Below are 16,364 nucleotides of genomic sequence, written 5' to 3' on the forward strand. Positions count from 1 at the left end.
GCGTGATGGGCAAGGTCGTGTGGTCCAGCGGCTGTGGGGCACCTGTTGGCAAAGAAAGATTCACTAATCTCGAATATGCTGCTGTGACCTTCGTGGAGTCAATGGAGGCACTGATATGAGCTCTCGAGAGACTGAGCAAAGAGTCAGAGTGTCTGGGCTTCTGAGTGTCCTGGATAAAAACCAAGATCCAGGCCTTTAATAACCTCTTGGGCACAGCCATCACCATTGTGTCTGTCTGCAGAGAGAGCGTCAATCTTGTCGAGAGGTTTACTTACCTCTGCAGTGACATTCATGTCTCTGGTGACTCTTCCTATGAAGTCAGTAGACGGACTAAGAGAGCATGGGAGATCATGAGGTCACTGGAAAGGGGTGTGGCACACTCCAGATATCTATGGAAAAGTACGAGGGGCCAAGTCTTTAGAGTACTGGTGCTCACTGTCTTGCTATATAGGGTTGTGAGATATGGATGCTATACAGTAACCCGAGACGAAGACTGTACTCCTTTGGTACTGTATCTCTTCAGAGAATCCTTACGTACCACTGGTTTGACATGTGGTGCGATACCCCAAGGGTGATCCGGCTCGCAGGATCCTCATTGTTGAGGATCCGAGTGGCTGGACCAGGCCAAGAGGATGCCCACATAACACCTGGCTGTGACAGATAGAGGGTCATTTCCAGAGGGTGAGACTGGTCTGTGTGTCTGCCTGGGGGGGTTGCCAACCAGGAACCTGAAATGTTCTGTCATGCGGTGGGTGTGGCAACATGCTGTACCAGTGCATGTCCCCCAACCTGACCTTCACTGCTTGTTCACTTCTTACTTCAAACCATATAAAAAGGCTATACAGAAAAATGTGTCAGCCAAAGAAAGAGTACTGTAAAGAAAACCCATTCCTGTTGAAGTATTTTTGGAATCTACCACACCATTAATGAACATTTTTTTGATCTGGAGGATTAAAAACCAAACATAATTATTAATTATGTTAATCCAGATTTATCAAGTAATAGAAAAGTTAAATTTGATTGCAAAAGAAGATTAGTTTGTGTGTGTGAATGCTTAATGTTGCAACTTTCACTGCTGAGTGTATACAAAATAACATCATCAAACCAGAAGATATATAAAACATATCTTACATGGAGGCTGCACAAACTCACTTCAGCAGGAACAACAGTAAGTGACACTGTTCCTAAAGGTTCAATAATCATGTGGAAGTCAGCACCCTAGTAGTAGCATGTCTAGATTGAAAAAAAAAAAGTTGACACACATATTTAGTTAATCTGTAACTATAGCTTATCCTTCTAAAGTGCTGCCAGAGGCTAGAACACAATGTCATTGACAAATCTTTTTTATATGAACTGGGACAATGTGAACATTTACATTTCACATGTAGAACAACCAGGAGTAGTTAGTTATATTTTAGGAGAGAGGCTCTTCATCATCATTTACAAAAAATGGCAGACATCTTTAGCCCAAACAAGTCAACAGAGAAGGAATCTTTCATTAACCTTCCTTTGCTTCTTAAATAACCGATTAAAAATAAAATATTCCATTTACAAAGAGAAATTAAACATCTTTGCAGTGGTTTACAGCTTATACATTCATAAGTACAGAGTCATAATACACATATCCACTTAAAAATACGTAAAGAATCTTGTTAAACAAGAGGGAGAAAAACTTTAAATATGCCACTAAAAACGTCTTAAGTGGGTTTTGAATGGTCTTCAATCATGCTGAAAATATATTAAATACAGAAAACATAGATAATTCTGCTTGGACAATTATTATACTTTCTTGCAACAACAACTTTAAGCCCTGCTTTACTTAATATTTACAGATGTTAAAAAAAAACAAAAAAAAACCCACATTTTTACGTCTGGGACTGCACTTATTTAATCTATTACTAAAACGCTCAATTCAACCATTTCACTTTGTCATCCAACGTCAGTAAAATTTCAATACATGTCAAGCCGTGTAAAAATGATAAAATCTCAATCTCACATGAAAGCAAATTTATACATTTTCAGAATTTGAAAAATTCCACAAGCCAGCACCATTAGTAAATTGAAATAGGCAGGTTGGATCCAATCAAATGCTTCCAAATCAAAAAAAGATGTGCTTGACACTTGCATAACCAGCTTTCATCCTGAGAAAACCGGACTTTTTTGCATTTAGATTGTTGCATATTTATTAAAATACTTTGCCCTGCAGAAAGGCTGCAAGAATAGCTTTGATCAAGTCATAAAACATATAAGTAAACCTGACTCAGTTCAGCCTGGTCAAAATATTGCACAAAAGGAAATCATCCAATATGAACTATTGAAGAAGACCATACAAAAGATAGGTGACCTTAATGGAAAATTTTAAAAGCCACTATTTAGTCTGAATTCCTTTTACAGCAAGTCATATGTTTAATATGGAGCCTTTGCACATAGTAGATATCCCAGTACAAAAGGCTCTCCAAAGGTGAATGAATTTAGATCTGTATTTTTCTCTTGGAGTGTAAATAATTTATCTTATACTGAGGAAAAGTCAAACAAATAGCTGCATTGGATTTGAGCGCCTCGACGTGCACAATTGTAATAGTCTTACAGGAAACAATAAAAACAGACACACTGTACACTAATGGAGATAAGTAAATATAAAAATGCCAAATTTAAAAAGTAGTTGCAGCAATCATTTCACAAAAAATACACCATCTTTCTAAAAGTATGTCTGAAAGCTATACAGTATAAATTCATACCTCACTACCTTTGGATTTCATAATGAAAAATCCATTGATTGACACTTAAAACTGCATCATGAGATGCAAAAAAGTTTAACCTAGTATTTTCATATTGCTATAACTCATTATAAAACATTAAAAGTGAACACTCTCAACTGGTTTGAGGAACACCATTTTAAAGAGTCCCAGCATCAGGTGGTCTTAATATGGCCAGGTGAATCTTTAACATGATGAAATACCTATCATTAAACAACCATGAGAAAATATTTTCCTGTTTTCATTCCTTCAGAACCTGGCAAGTCAATCCCAATCAATGGTAGGGACTAAGAAATCAGAATGTCAGGACAATTCCTCTTTTGAGCTAAACTAACCGATTAATATTAAGGTTGGAAATGTAAAAATATTCTCTCTGCATTGTGAATCAGTATTTTTAAGTGATGATGTACAATTCTGTGTGTTTAAATCTGAAGCATAAATCACATTTGTTTCCCCCAATTTCTCTTTACTTGCTTTAATTTTGTTTTATGCAAATAAACTCATAGTAAGTGGCTTTGTTCTGTTTTGTTTCTTTGATACAAACTGGCCTACATTTCCCACAATACATGCATTTGACAACACTAAGTACTTGGTATGACTTAAGTCAGTATACAAGAACTATGGACTATAATACCAATAATGCACAAAGAAACTGTTACCCTATACAGTTATATAAAAAGAAACCAGTCGCTGTCAACATAACAAATGTACTCTACAGCAATGGCCACATTACAGTGTATTCAATCTACTAATGCTAGTCTTTAAATTTATTTAGAAATACCATATGTCAATAATTAGGACAAGTGCTAAGCAGTGTACTAAATACCAATAAATTCAATATTAGGTATGTTAATATGGACAGAAAGTTACTAATCCATACATTATGAAAAGGCAAAACGGAAAGATGAACTTAAAATTCACAAACTATGTAGATAAAGGCCATCAGAGCCATTTTTTATTCAAACAGAGAAAGGTCCTTTGCATTTTCATAACCATACATTCAATCTATTTATTACTCTTTACAACTATTCCACACAATTCAGTATTCTTAATTGAACAGCTTGATTGACTACATATCATCTGTCCATAGATGTTATGTTAACTGTGCAGGTAAGAAATTAGACTGTTAAACATCTAAATAAAAGACCTTCAACAATGCATTTTGGAAAAAATATTGCAATTCAATGATAGCAACACCAATAGTATTTATCAATTAGACCAATTGTGACCTCTATGACAACATTTAACTACTTTACCAAAGTATAACACTGCATCACTGACAATTAAAAAAAAAAATTACCTTAACATAAACATGAAATACAGTGATATCTTTGACTCTGATCAATCATCATACCTCCAAAAATGCAAGATGTACATTATCCAAGTTAGAAACAAACGCGCAGGAGTGTCATAATACACTAGATAGGATATAAAAAGTTACAACACCAATATTAGTATAAAAAAAATTATTTCTGCCATGGAAAGTTTAAGGCTATTGAAATTATTCAGTTACTACCTATTTCAAAACACTACAACAAGCATAACAACTATGATCGTAGAACTCGAGCTCTTAAGCCTCAGCACTGACAATTACTTAGTTAAATTTAACATCCTTCTTTTTACATATTAAGTCATAAATTGATGTACTTCTTTTACAAGACTATATTCTTATGGTTCAGATTGTAAATTAAGGATCTCAAGATTTAAGTGAAAGAGGGGAAAAAAAAAAAAAAACCTATTCAGGAAGTGGCACCTTTGGCTGCAAAGCTCTCAATCTTTGTTAAATTATTAATATTTAAGGAAGAAAATAAAAATTACTATGAATACTTCCATTACAGCTTTGAGCTACTGAGATATAGCAACAGTGGCAACCAGCATAACTGGTTATTACTATGTCTTTCACATTTCACCTTCTTGGTGTTTGGCATTGTTAACAACTGACTAAGTTTATCACTCCTGGGCTTGAAATGGTAACCAAAGTTTTAAGCATTACCAGGAACATACCTCGTTTGTATTAAAGTAAGTAGTACTAGCTTTTCAAATGATAATGTGCCCTGAGATTTATTTATTCAAAGATCAAGTTCACCACTCATGAAAGTGTCACCTTTTAGCACAATAATGCATCCTGCCACAGTGCATACATTTTTTGGGAAAGTTTTGAAGAATGTGAGGAAGAGTGCATGCAAATTCCCCAGATCTCAAATTTAAATCGAAAGTTTGTGGGAAATTTAATCCACAGAGGCTCCACTTTGCAATTTAACAAAGTCAGGGAATTTGAGCCTTTTTGATAGCACACAGAGGATCAACATAATATTAGGTAGGTGTCCATGATGTTCTGGCTCATCAGTACACACTACAAGTCAAAAGTTTTAGAAGACGTCAGTTTTTTCACGTTTTATGGAAATGCATGAAGTTTAAATGTGGAAATGCATGAAGTTTAATGTCTTAATGTTTCATGGAAACAAAGCATAGAACAAATAAACAACAGCAAATAAAAGTCAGTCAAGGAATCATGCAAAGTAGACACCTTTTTCTGATAACAGCCAAACTGTGGTAACGCTTTTGATTCAGAATGCCAGTCACTCTGTGAAAGTCACAAACTCTGCCTCCAGCAAAAGAACACCAGACCATCAGGCTTCCTCCTCGTTTCACAGTTGGTGTCACACTAAGGAACCATCCTTTCACTAACTCAGAATACAAACACCCTGTGTGATGAATCAAAATTTGGTTCATCAGTACACAAGACTGTTGTAGTTCACAGCCAGTATTTCAAGGCCCTGGTTTGACCTTTAAGGAATGGCTTTCTAACTTCCACTCACCCTGCCAAACCTGCAACACAAGGTTTCCTTTTCACAGTAGAAACACACATGCTTTCTTCTACCACTGTTAAGCTGTGTTTCAAGCAGTTGTGCTGGGAGGTGCCTATCCCGCATGTTGGTGGCACATAAACCTGTCTTCTGATCAAGTTGTGACTGATTCTGCCAGATCTCTTCCAGTTTCCATTTGCCTTTGTATTGTGTAGGACACCATACTCGCTGACCCTTTGATATTTTTTATTTGCTATTTCTCTAAATAAAAGGCCCACACATCCAAGGAATGTCCTGTCTCATTCCATTTGTTAATTAGGGTCTTCTGCATTACCTTAAACATTATATTGTAGAACAATTTGAAAAATCCAAGAAAGATCCAAAAGACAATTCCTTTAAATGTTAAAACTGATAAAAGTATAGGTAAACTCTTCACAACAAGGTATGCCACTTATAATGGTTTGTTTTGATGACCAATATTAACTTAATTCTATCAATTTTCACATATTTTAGTGTTACAGGTGTCATTTTGTGGCCGGTCAACACTTAATATTTCCATTTAAATTGATGTATGGTGGGTGTTCACATTATAAAAATTCATACTACCATGGAGGTTTTCAGGAATTAGCTTTGTAACACAGAAGTAGTCTGTATATTTTGTGCTTTATATTAAAAATAACATTTGTAAACGTGCACATCACTGGAAGCTCTACTATGAAAAAACTGCACTACACTATACACTAGGCCCCCAAGATCCATCTATCTCTGAAGGGATACTTTCAAGTTTCAGACCTCCCACTACATATTCAAATACAACATTCATATAAATGTAACCATATTGTGGGAATGTGCTTTTCCTATTGATCTTCAATGCAGAGTTTACAAGAAGTATTCAAAATATTTTAACTAGCAAAAAACACCATACACAAGTAGCGCATTTTATCATATAAACTGTTAACAAACATGTAGAGTATGCAATACAAGTTTTTCCTTTATCCATGGAAGGATTTTACATTGTCTTCCATTTCAGAGAACTGGTCAGCATTTCATTCCATTATGTTAATCTTATTTTCTAATGCAGAATGAGAGAAAAAAAAAAATTTTTTTTTTCCTCAGTCATCACTACAAACTATAAATCGGGTTGTTACATAAAGTAACATTTACATCAAAAAAAATAATTTTGGGTTGAGTATTCCTTTAAACAATACAGACAAAAAAGTGTCTAGGAATCAACACAGTAGAAAAGTATGTTAATTTCTATGTAATAATGTACATGGCACAATCATGGTATTTAAGTCAGGTTGGTTTCATCCCTATCTATACTAGTCTGAAAGCCCATTTTGTGAACAAAGTACCACCAAACACAGTCTACTGTAGACACATTAACGGAGAACACTGAAAATAAACAAAACAAAAGAAATAATTCATTTCTCAAATGCATATCAGTCATAAGATCTTTTGAACACAAGTAAGGTCTGTAGAGATTTAGAACCCACTTTTGTTAAGTTTATAAATTTTATCTGCTCCTGAAAAGTATTTCCCATAAGCCTCCAAATACTGTGCATAAAAACACTGGTTTCCTACCCCTCACAGTTTATAAATAAAAGATGTAACCACAGCTATCAGCCAAAAATGTGCAATCCAAGGAAGTGTAAACACTGCAAGACAGTGTGGCCTGTAAAACATCACTCCATACAATGCTATGAACAGTGTTCTACTCACGTGTCCTTGCGTTGACGTAAATGCTCAAAGACCAGGAGTCCCCTGGAGTTGACACTAAGCACCAGTTCATTGCCTGCCATGATATCCAGTCGGAAAGGCTTGGAAGTGATGATCAGGCGATGATCCGTTTGACTCAAGGCAAGCTCAATACTGTTGTCATCACGGCCAGTCACGGCCAGTCTGAAATGTATACATATTTAATAAGTGTCACACAATACTGCACAAAGTGAAAATGGTCAGGGAAAATATAATCTGCCAGCTTCCCATAAAACATTTAATATCATCTTTAGAACCTTTGCAACATGAACTTACATTGCATTACATTACACTTACTATGTTTGTTTTAAATACAATCATGTTTGAACACTGTATTGAATATACAGTGGAACCTCGGGTCACGAACGTCTTGGACCACGTACAAATCTGGTTTCGACCAAAGAGTTCAAACTTTTGCATCTGTTCACGACCACACACTCGGGTGACGAACTAGCCAGTTTACCTTTCGTTTCGTACGCGCCAATGATTTCTGCACATGTTCAATCTCTCCCTGTGCAGCGAGCGAGCAAGAGAGAGAGAGAGCCCAAGCAGAAGTAGTAAACATTACAGAAGTAAGTAAGTAAACATTTAGTTTACTATTATACTGTACATTCTCTGATATAATTAACTATTTTTGTGCTTAAAAATCTTTAAAAAATATATATTTACATATAGCTCGTATGGTCCGGAACGGATTAATTGTATTTACATACAATCCTATGGGGGAAATTACTTTGGGTTGCGACCAGAGTTTTGGAATGAATTTCAGTCATGACCCGAGGTTCCACTGTACTATTTTATGCACATCCCCTTTGTAATCCTTTTTAACTAATGCTACTTTTTCTTGGATGTTACTAAAAAGCAATGTATAAGTGATAAAACTATTTAAAACATTTCTCATAAGAAACAGAAACCATATTTTCCTCATAAAACTAATCTTAACTAGTGCCCAGTCTTCAGTATCAAATACAAGCCTACTTTTATACATCAGATTTCTCTCCAAGCATAAAACAGAAATCGCACTATTTGTTTATAAAAGTCCCGTACATAATGTTTTGGAAACAAATATACTATAGTTGTCATGACAATCAAGCAAGCAAGCTAGCTACTGTCAAATCTAGAACAGTTATCGTCACTAAAAGAATTTCTGTAATCAGTCATAAGTTTTCTGTTCATACTCACGGAAGTGTAGGGGGATCTTGAATGAGAACATCTGGAACCTCATATCGTGGTTTTAAAGGGTTCAGCTCAGTAATTTTTATTCTTGTCATATTTCCTTCAAGTCCATATATTTCAAGTAATAAAGGAACCTGCCAAAGATTGCTTATGTTAAAAGATTTACAATGAGAATATAGCAAAAAGAATAAGTGGTTGCCTTGTGCAACTTTTTTTTCCACCTACAGGTTAAAACTTTTTTTGAAGCCAGTTAAATGCATTAAGACAGGGGTCTGCAAATATTTTATTTCCAAGTCACTTTTTTTCAGGACTCTTCATTAAGGAACAACAGTCCACTGCTCACTCAATCTTTAAACGCTTGCTGCAAAGTCTGCCGCCGTCGCACGTTACTCTGTTGGATTTTTTTTACATGTGATTTAAAAATTGTATTTCACCACATTATATAATGTAAGGGGCTATAACTTTCAGTGCTCAGCTACATAAACAGTGCCGCTACTCCTGTGTGCTCATATGCTTCCAGCTGTACATCAGAGCGTGTACAGTATTTAGTACAAGGCTCATTTGCAGCCCAACAAGAGCATGCTTCACAGAAGAACATGTTGAGATGCTAGCTAGATAGATACTTTATTAATCCCAAGGGGAAATTCACATGCTCCAGCAGCACCTTACTGATACAAAAAACAATATTAAAGATTGATAATAATGCAGGTAAAAAACAGACAATATCTTTGTATAATGTTAATGTTCACCCCCCCCCGGGTGGAATTGAAGAGTCGCACAGTTTGGGCAAGGAACGATCTTCTCAGTCTATCAGTGGAGCAGGACAGTGACAGCAGTCTGTCACTGAAGCTGCTCTTCTGTCTGGAGATGACACTGTTTAGTGGATGCAGTGGATTTTCCATAATTGATAGGAGCCTGCTGAGCGCTCGTCGCTCTGCCACAGTTGTCAAACTGTCCAGCTCCATGCCAACAATAGAGCCTGCCTTCCTCACCAGTTTGTCCAGGCGTGAGGCGTCTTTCTTCTTAATGCTGCCTCCCCAGCACACCACCGCGTAGAAGAGGGTGCTCGCCACAACCGTCTGATAGAACATCTGCAGCATCTTATTGCAGATGTTGAAGGACGCCAGCCTTCTAAGGAAGTATAACCGGCTCTGTCCTTTCTTACACAGAGCATCAGTATTGGAAGTCCAGTCTAATTTATCATCCAGCTGCACTCCCAGGTATTTATAGGTCTGCACAATCTGCACACAGTCACCTCTGATGATCACGGGGTCCATGAGGGGTCTGGGCCTCCTAAAATCCACCACCAGCTCCTTGGTTTTGCTGGTAATCAGGTGTAGGTGGTTTGAGTCGCACCATTTAACAAACTCATTGGATTAGGTCCCTATACTCCTCCTCCTGCCCACTCCTGATGCAGCCCACGATAGCAGTGTCATCAGCGAACTTTTGCACGTGGCAGGACTCCGAGTTGTATTGGAAGTCCGATGTATATAGGCTGAGCAGGACTGAACTAGTCTTTCTTGCAAAAAATTTGAAAGATAGACACCGTAGTTTATGTACACAAAAATGCAATAAGTACTGTTTGCATTTATGCAAAGCCTTTAATTATGTTAGCGGTCTGTATGTTACTTTTCTGAACAATTGTCTACAAAAGGCCACATTAATGTTCTTTTTAATATAATGTTTATATGGGAGGCATTTTCTGCAAAAAAGGAAATGAAAATTAAATTTATAAAATGATAATGCAATCTCTCTTTTGCAATTTAATTTTCAAAGTCTACATGCAGGAATGCACCAAAAATTAAACATAATTTGCACCTGTTAAGGCTTTCTACAGAAAAAGCACTTACTATCTTTCATAAAATGATGTCCTCTTTAACTGAAATCAGCACCTTCAATCAGATGTTTGGGCTTATTACAGATTCAAACAGTGCATCAGTAAAGAGTAACTAGATAAAAGCAAAGCCATATTTAAGCTGTGCAACGCAGACGTTAGTTATTGCTGTAACACAACAAATTTGGGAAATCATTTACCCTGACCTAACTCATAAATGTAATCTCAGTCAACATTCAAACGAGTAGATCCTAAACAATCTACAGTGGAGATGGCAGTTAGCTCCAAGTTTCAGTTTAATTCGCCTCGTGCACAAAAAAATAAACTATAACAGTTTTTATCTGTATAGAGACCCTACACCGTTGTTGCAAACGAGAGCTTTTGACAAATGATACAGGTTTTTGAACTGTGGTATGCTATAAGAATCAGAAAACAACTGAGTGAATTATTGTACTGAGGTTTTAGGAAGATCTTAAGCAAATAATCGTAACATCTCTCAGGCCAATGGGGAGAGCAGCCCTAACTTATGACAGCTGAACATCCAGGACAGCAGATTCCTACGTAACAATCACACATTAAAAACAACTCGTCCCCTGTGGTGGATGTGTTGCGGATAAACACATGGCATGCCAGTCATATGCTGGGAGCAACATCGCAACCTTATATGCAGAGCAGCTGAGATGACTCACTGTTGTTCCAAAAAACCTAACATTTCCAATTCGCTGTTCCATTCCGTGACCGCATCAATCACAAGTCTGTGTCCCCCCCCAGGTCCAATAAATGTTGCTTCTCTTTAAGCACATGGCTAGATGTATTGCTACAGTGGAAAAAGTTTGTTGGAATTTTCAGAATAGTCTGTGATAGAAAAATGAAGTAGCTCCATAAGAGCAGCAAAAAAATGCTTCATTTTGTCTGAGGATTGTCAGAACACATTTGAGACTAATTAATTGAAGATATATGTAACATAACTAGTAGAATTATAGAAAGATAGGAGTCTGTTTTCCTACTGAATTATTGAAAATTAAAGATACAAGATTTTTAATGTCCAATAGGTGAATACAACTGACTAACAGTTTAGTTGAAGGGTGTCTACATGGAGATTCATAAAACACAAACTGATTACTGAAAAGCATTTACTTAACACTAGAATTACCAAAGCCTACGGAAAAAAAAACAAAAAAACTCGTAAACCCGGCCCACCTTAAATCCATTCGCACCTCTCCATCAGCATCTTTTGTTTTGTAAATGTGTCGATAAGCACAAGAAGCCTTCTATCCCATCCTCCCACCGCCGCAGAAACGACAAAAAGCTCTCCCAGCTCAAGCCTTGTTTATTTGGGAGTGAGGTACCGGGAGCTGTATAGTGTAAATAATATATGGTTATTTGGAACACATGCATAAAACTGAATAAAAAACGCTAACCTTTACAAGTACCATAATAATAATAAGAGCAGCTCACTACTCAAAACGTTTATTTTGTGACGCGACAAGGCTCGAACCCACGACCTGTTGATTATGAGTCAGCAGTTCTTATCGCTGTGCTACCAAAGCAGTTGTGACAATGAAGTACGCTAAGCCGATTTCTTTTTCTTTGGTTATAGTATTGAATAAAAGTGCACTTGTTTTGTTATACTTGTACCTTTTGTGAAAGTGCTTATTTGATATTTGGACCTTACACATTATACACTTCATGTCAAAATTTAGTCGTTAGTAATAAAAAATGAAAAAAGTTTGTCTTTTAGGTATGTGTTCAACATTTCTGTCCTGCTATACTTGCATGGGTTCCAAATAATATATTATTTACACTATACAGCTCCCGGTACCTCACTCCCAGATAAACAAGGCTTGAGCTGGGAGAGCTTTTTTCTGTTTCTGCAGCGGTGGGAGGATGGGATAGTATGCTGCTTCTGTTTATCAACACATTTACAAAACAAAAGACACTGACAGATGTTCGAACAGATTTAAGGTGGGCCAGGTTTACGAGTTTGTTCGTACGCTTTGGTAATTCTAGTGTTAAGCATAATTTTGATTATAATACTACAGTAATCCCTCGCTATATCGCGCTTCGCGGCTTCATTCCATCGCGGATTTTATATGTAAGCATATTTAAATAAATATCGTGGATTTTTTGCTGGTTCACGGATTTCTGCGGACAATGGGTCTTTTAATTTCTGGTACATGTTTCCTCAGTTGGTTTGCCCAGTTGATTTCATACAAGGGACGCTATTGGCAGATGGCTGAGAAGCTACCCAACTAACTTTTCTCTCTCTCTCTCTCTCTCTCTTGCGCCGACTTTCTCTGACCCCGACGTAGGGGGATTGAGCAGGGGGGCTGTTCACACACCTAGACGATACGGACGCTCATCTAAAAATGCTGAAAGATTATCTTCACGTTGCTACCTTCTGTGCAGCTGCTTCCTGAAGCGACATGCTGCACAGTGCTTCGCATACTTAAAAGCTCGAAGGGCACGTATTGATTTTTGCTTGTTTGTTTTTCTCTGTCTCTCTCTCTCTGCTCCTGACGGAGGGGGTGTGAGCTGCCGCCTTCAACAGCTTTGTGCCGCAGTGCTTCGCATACTTAAAAGCCAAACAGCCCTATTGATTTGTTTGCTTTTCTCTATCTCTCTGACATTATCTGCTCCTGACGTGCACTCCTTTGAAGAGGAAGATATGTTTGCATTCTTTTAATTGTGAGACGGAACGGTCATCTCTGTCTTGTCATGGAGCACAGTTTAAACTTTTGAAAAAGAGACAAATGTTTGTTTGCAGTGTTTGAATAATGTTCCTGTCTCTCTACAACCTCCTGTGTTTCTGCGCAAATCTGTGACCCAAGCATGACAATATAAAAATAACCATATAAACATATGGTTTCTACTTCGCAGATTTTCTTATTTCGCGGGTGGCTCTGGAACGCAACCCCCGCAATGGAGGAGGGATTACTGTATTTGCAATATAACATTTCATAATGTAGATGCCAAGGAGACTCGCCTACAATGTGCCTAATGTGGAGATTCATATTTTTGTTAAATTATGGTGAATTTTGAATGGGTGTAGCACTGCAAAAGTTTTGTGATATTTTGTTCCACATCTTCCAAACACTGAAGTTAACTGTTCAGTCAAGATAAAATCTACAGTATATTGAAATGAGGCATTATGAATCGGAATTAAAGCGGGACATCAGTGCTGATACACAGTCCTACACCTCATTAACATTTGTTTTCATCAATGTAAAAAACTTGACCAGATTTAAACTAAGTGTTTATTATTATGTACTGAACTTTACTCTAACCCTTTACAAGATTTCACTACTTGTAGTATTTGAATTTAATGACAAAAACAGCTCATTTTGCTGAATGTTACAATTTTAATGCATACATAATTACAAGTTGTTTAAATAAATTCTTTGAGTTATATTATATACAGGGTTGGGTACTAAATTTCAATATTTTCAGTATAGTAGTTTCATTTATTGGTATCGTATCAGCACCCTAGTTTCATCTGGAGAATTTAAAGGAAGTGATTCTGTACAAATACTGTATAATAGTGCCACAAGTTAACTATAAAACAAACATAGGGCTGAATCCTGGTACTATCCTAAGATCCTGCACTCAGATACGAGACTCCTGAAACAGAGCAATGTGAATGCCAGATTAATTAAACCAACAAAATGTTTCAGATTTCAACTAGTTTAGGCTCCAAGGGAAAAAAAATATTTCAGAAAAAGTAAACTAAGCCTCTCTAATGTAAACAACTAAAAAAAAAAAAACTAGGAATTATGGGAACAAAATAAAGACCTGATGTACTTATTTTCATGGTTACATCAATCTGGACAGCCACATTTCCAAATGCGAAAGAAAAAAGCTATAGTAAGGAATTATGACAGCACAGCGCAATCCTATGAATCAGAATATAAAGTCAATAAACAACAAAAGCCACAGAAAATAGCTGCTGAAGAAAATAAAAATACAGGAGAAAAATTATTTTAACAAAGAAAGGTTGAAATAAGTGGTGACAAGAGCAATTTATCTTCATTTGCATTAGATTTACATATATTTATCATAATAAACACTGCTTACTACACAGCATTCAGGTGCTGTGCAGGCAGCAGCCTAATATACAGTAGACAGTGTTCACTCTGTTTTCTTTGTGATATGGAACTTATTTTACTGTTACTAGCCTTTGATTAATTTTAGGATTAGATCTGATTTGGCATCTAGTTCATCACTAAAAGCAGCTACTAGAAATCATACAAATGGATTTTAAACATAGAAATGATCTGATGCTGTCATCACAAAGCCAAGTACTGATTTGTCTCAACTGCCTGTTGGACAAGCTGCAAACTTGAAGACAGGGAGATTGAGGGGAAACAGAAGAATACCTTACAACTGCAATACATGAAAACATAGGGGACAATAAACAAATCTGTTTGTAGTCTGTCACTAAGGCTACAGAAGGTATTGCTGCTATGGAAATATCCTGTGTTGTACCTGTTCCAAAGGAGGCATGCTCCTCTTCTCCTATTGACTACAGACCAGTGGGCTATTACTTCCCACATCATGAAGACCTTCGAGAAACTGGTTTTGTACTAAACAAGTTCCCTTGTGAAAGACCACGTGGACCCCCTGCAGTTTGCCTATTGGACAAAGACAGGAGTAAAAGATGAGATTACAGTATCTTTTCCCTCCACCATGCTTATTCCTATCTGGACCAAGCTTGCAGCACTGTTTGAATAATGTTTAATTTCTTCAGTGCCTTCAATTCGATCCAGCTATCCCTGTTAAAGTTAAGCTTGTTAAGATGTAAGCTCAAAGATATGCAGGTGGATGAGTCCATGGTGTCCTGGATTATTGACCATCTATTGGGCAGACCATGAACAGTTTACTCAAAGACTCTCTCTCAAACACCACAAAGACAAGTCTGGTCTCATTTTTTGTTCATCTTGTACACCTTGAATTATAAATTTAACAATGGGTCATATTACTTGCAGAAATTCTCCTGTGACTCTTCCCTAATGGGTGGTATTAACAAAAGGGATTGCAGATGACACAGCCTATGGGATCAGGTAGAGAGTTATGTCTCTTGGTGTAAAAAGGATTGTGTTATCATTAGCAAAACCAAGAAACTGATTATTGACTTTTACCACACCAAAGAGCCTGTAGGCCCAGTCGTTATTAAGGAAGTGCAGTTGGTGACTTGCTATAGATACTTAAACATCCACTTCAGTGACATACTTGATTGGTTTAGTAGCAAAACCACATAAGAAAGGGCAGAGCAGGCACTCTTTTCTTAGGAGATACATTAATTTAGAATAGGTATTGACATACGTGTTTACATATTCTATAACTCTGATAGCCAGTGCAATTTTCTATTCTACATTATGCTGGGCCAGTAATATCACTTCGAGAGGCGCCCACCAAACAAAGAAGCTAATTAAGAAAAAATGCTTGGTTATGGACACACTGGAGACATTACCAGAGGACAAAATGAAGACAAAATTAAAATGGCCATGATGGACAATGCTGCACAACCTTTCTATGATACACTCACCTCGTGAATTATTCAATAGAACTGTGTCAAGAAATGCAAGTGGGCCTTTATACATAAGGTATACGGCTTTGTAATGCCTCACTGTGTTTGCAGTTATCTTTAGCCATGTCAGAAATGCATTTCTTTTTTGTTAATCTTGTGTGCGTGTTCAAGGTGGGGCTATTTGTTATAATATTTTGAGCTTCTGTAAAAAGCTCTTTTCCCTTGGGACAAATAAGATACTAATCTACAGAAGAAGAAGAAAACCCCACAGAAAATCCAACTTAATATTTCATACCTTGTTAACTTCATTTATTAACTGTACTTTGATATTTTTCTCTGTAAGCTCCAATGAATTAAGCAGTGCTCTGTATGGGGAACTCCCAGGTTTCACATTCCTTTGCCTCCTACAAAACAAAACAAAACATTGTAGTTTTTGGAGAGGACAATAGTGTGTCACATATACTATATGTTTTAAACTTTTTCACTATTTGTAAATTACCCCAAAA

General features: G+C 36.8%; 2 protein-coding genes across 2 annotated transcripts in view; one reads left to right on the forward strand and one right to left on the reverse strand.

Annotated features, from left to right (window-relative positions):
* LOC114658053 (bcl2-associated agonist of cell death-like) overlaps positions 1–16,364 on the forward strand; it is a 695,521-nt gene that overhangs the window by 531,459 nt on the left and 147,698 nt on the right. The gene's annotated exons all lie outside the window — the stretch shown is intronic.
* LOC114658016 (neutral alpha-glucosidase AB-like) overlaps positions 1–16,364 on the reverse strand; it is a 204,196-nt gene that overhangs the window by 96,861 nt on the left and 90,971 nt on the right. The window contains exons 3-5 of the mRNA XM_028810054.2: positions 16,154–16,262; positions 8,504–8,631; positions 7,286–7,465 (exon numbers count right to left, since the gene is read on the reverse strand). Coding sequence (XP_028665887.1) covers positions 7,286–7,465; positions 8,504–8,631; positions 16,154–16,262 — 417 coding nt within the window. The remainder of the gene's footprint in view (positions 1–7,285; positions 7,466–8,503; positions 8,632–16,153; positions 16,263–16,364) is intronic.

This window comes from Erpetoichthys calabaricus, chromosome 1 (genome assembly GCF_900747795.2).
Source record: "Erpetoichthys calabaricus chromosome 1, fErpCal1.3, whole genome shotgun sequence".
In the NCBI taxonomy this organism is placed as follows: domain Eukaryota; kingdom Metazoa; phylum Chordata; class Cladistia; order Polypteriformes; family Polypteridae; genus Erpetoichthys; species Erpetoichthys calabaricus.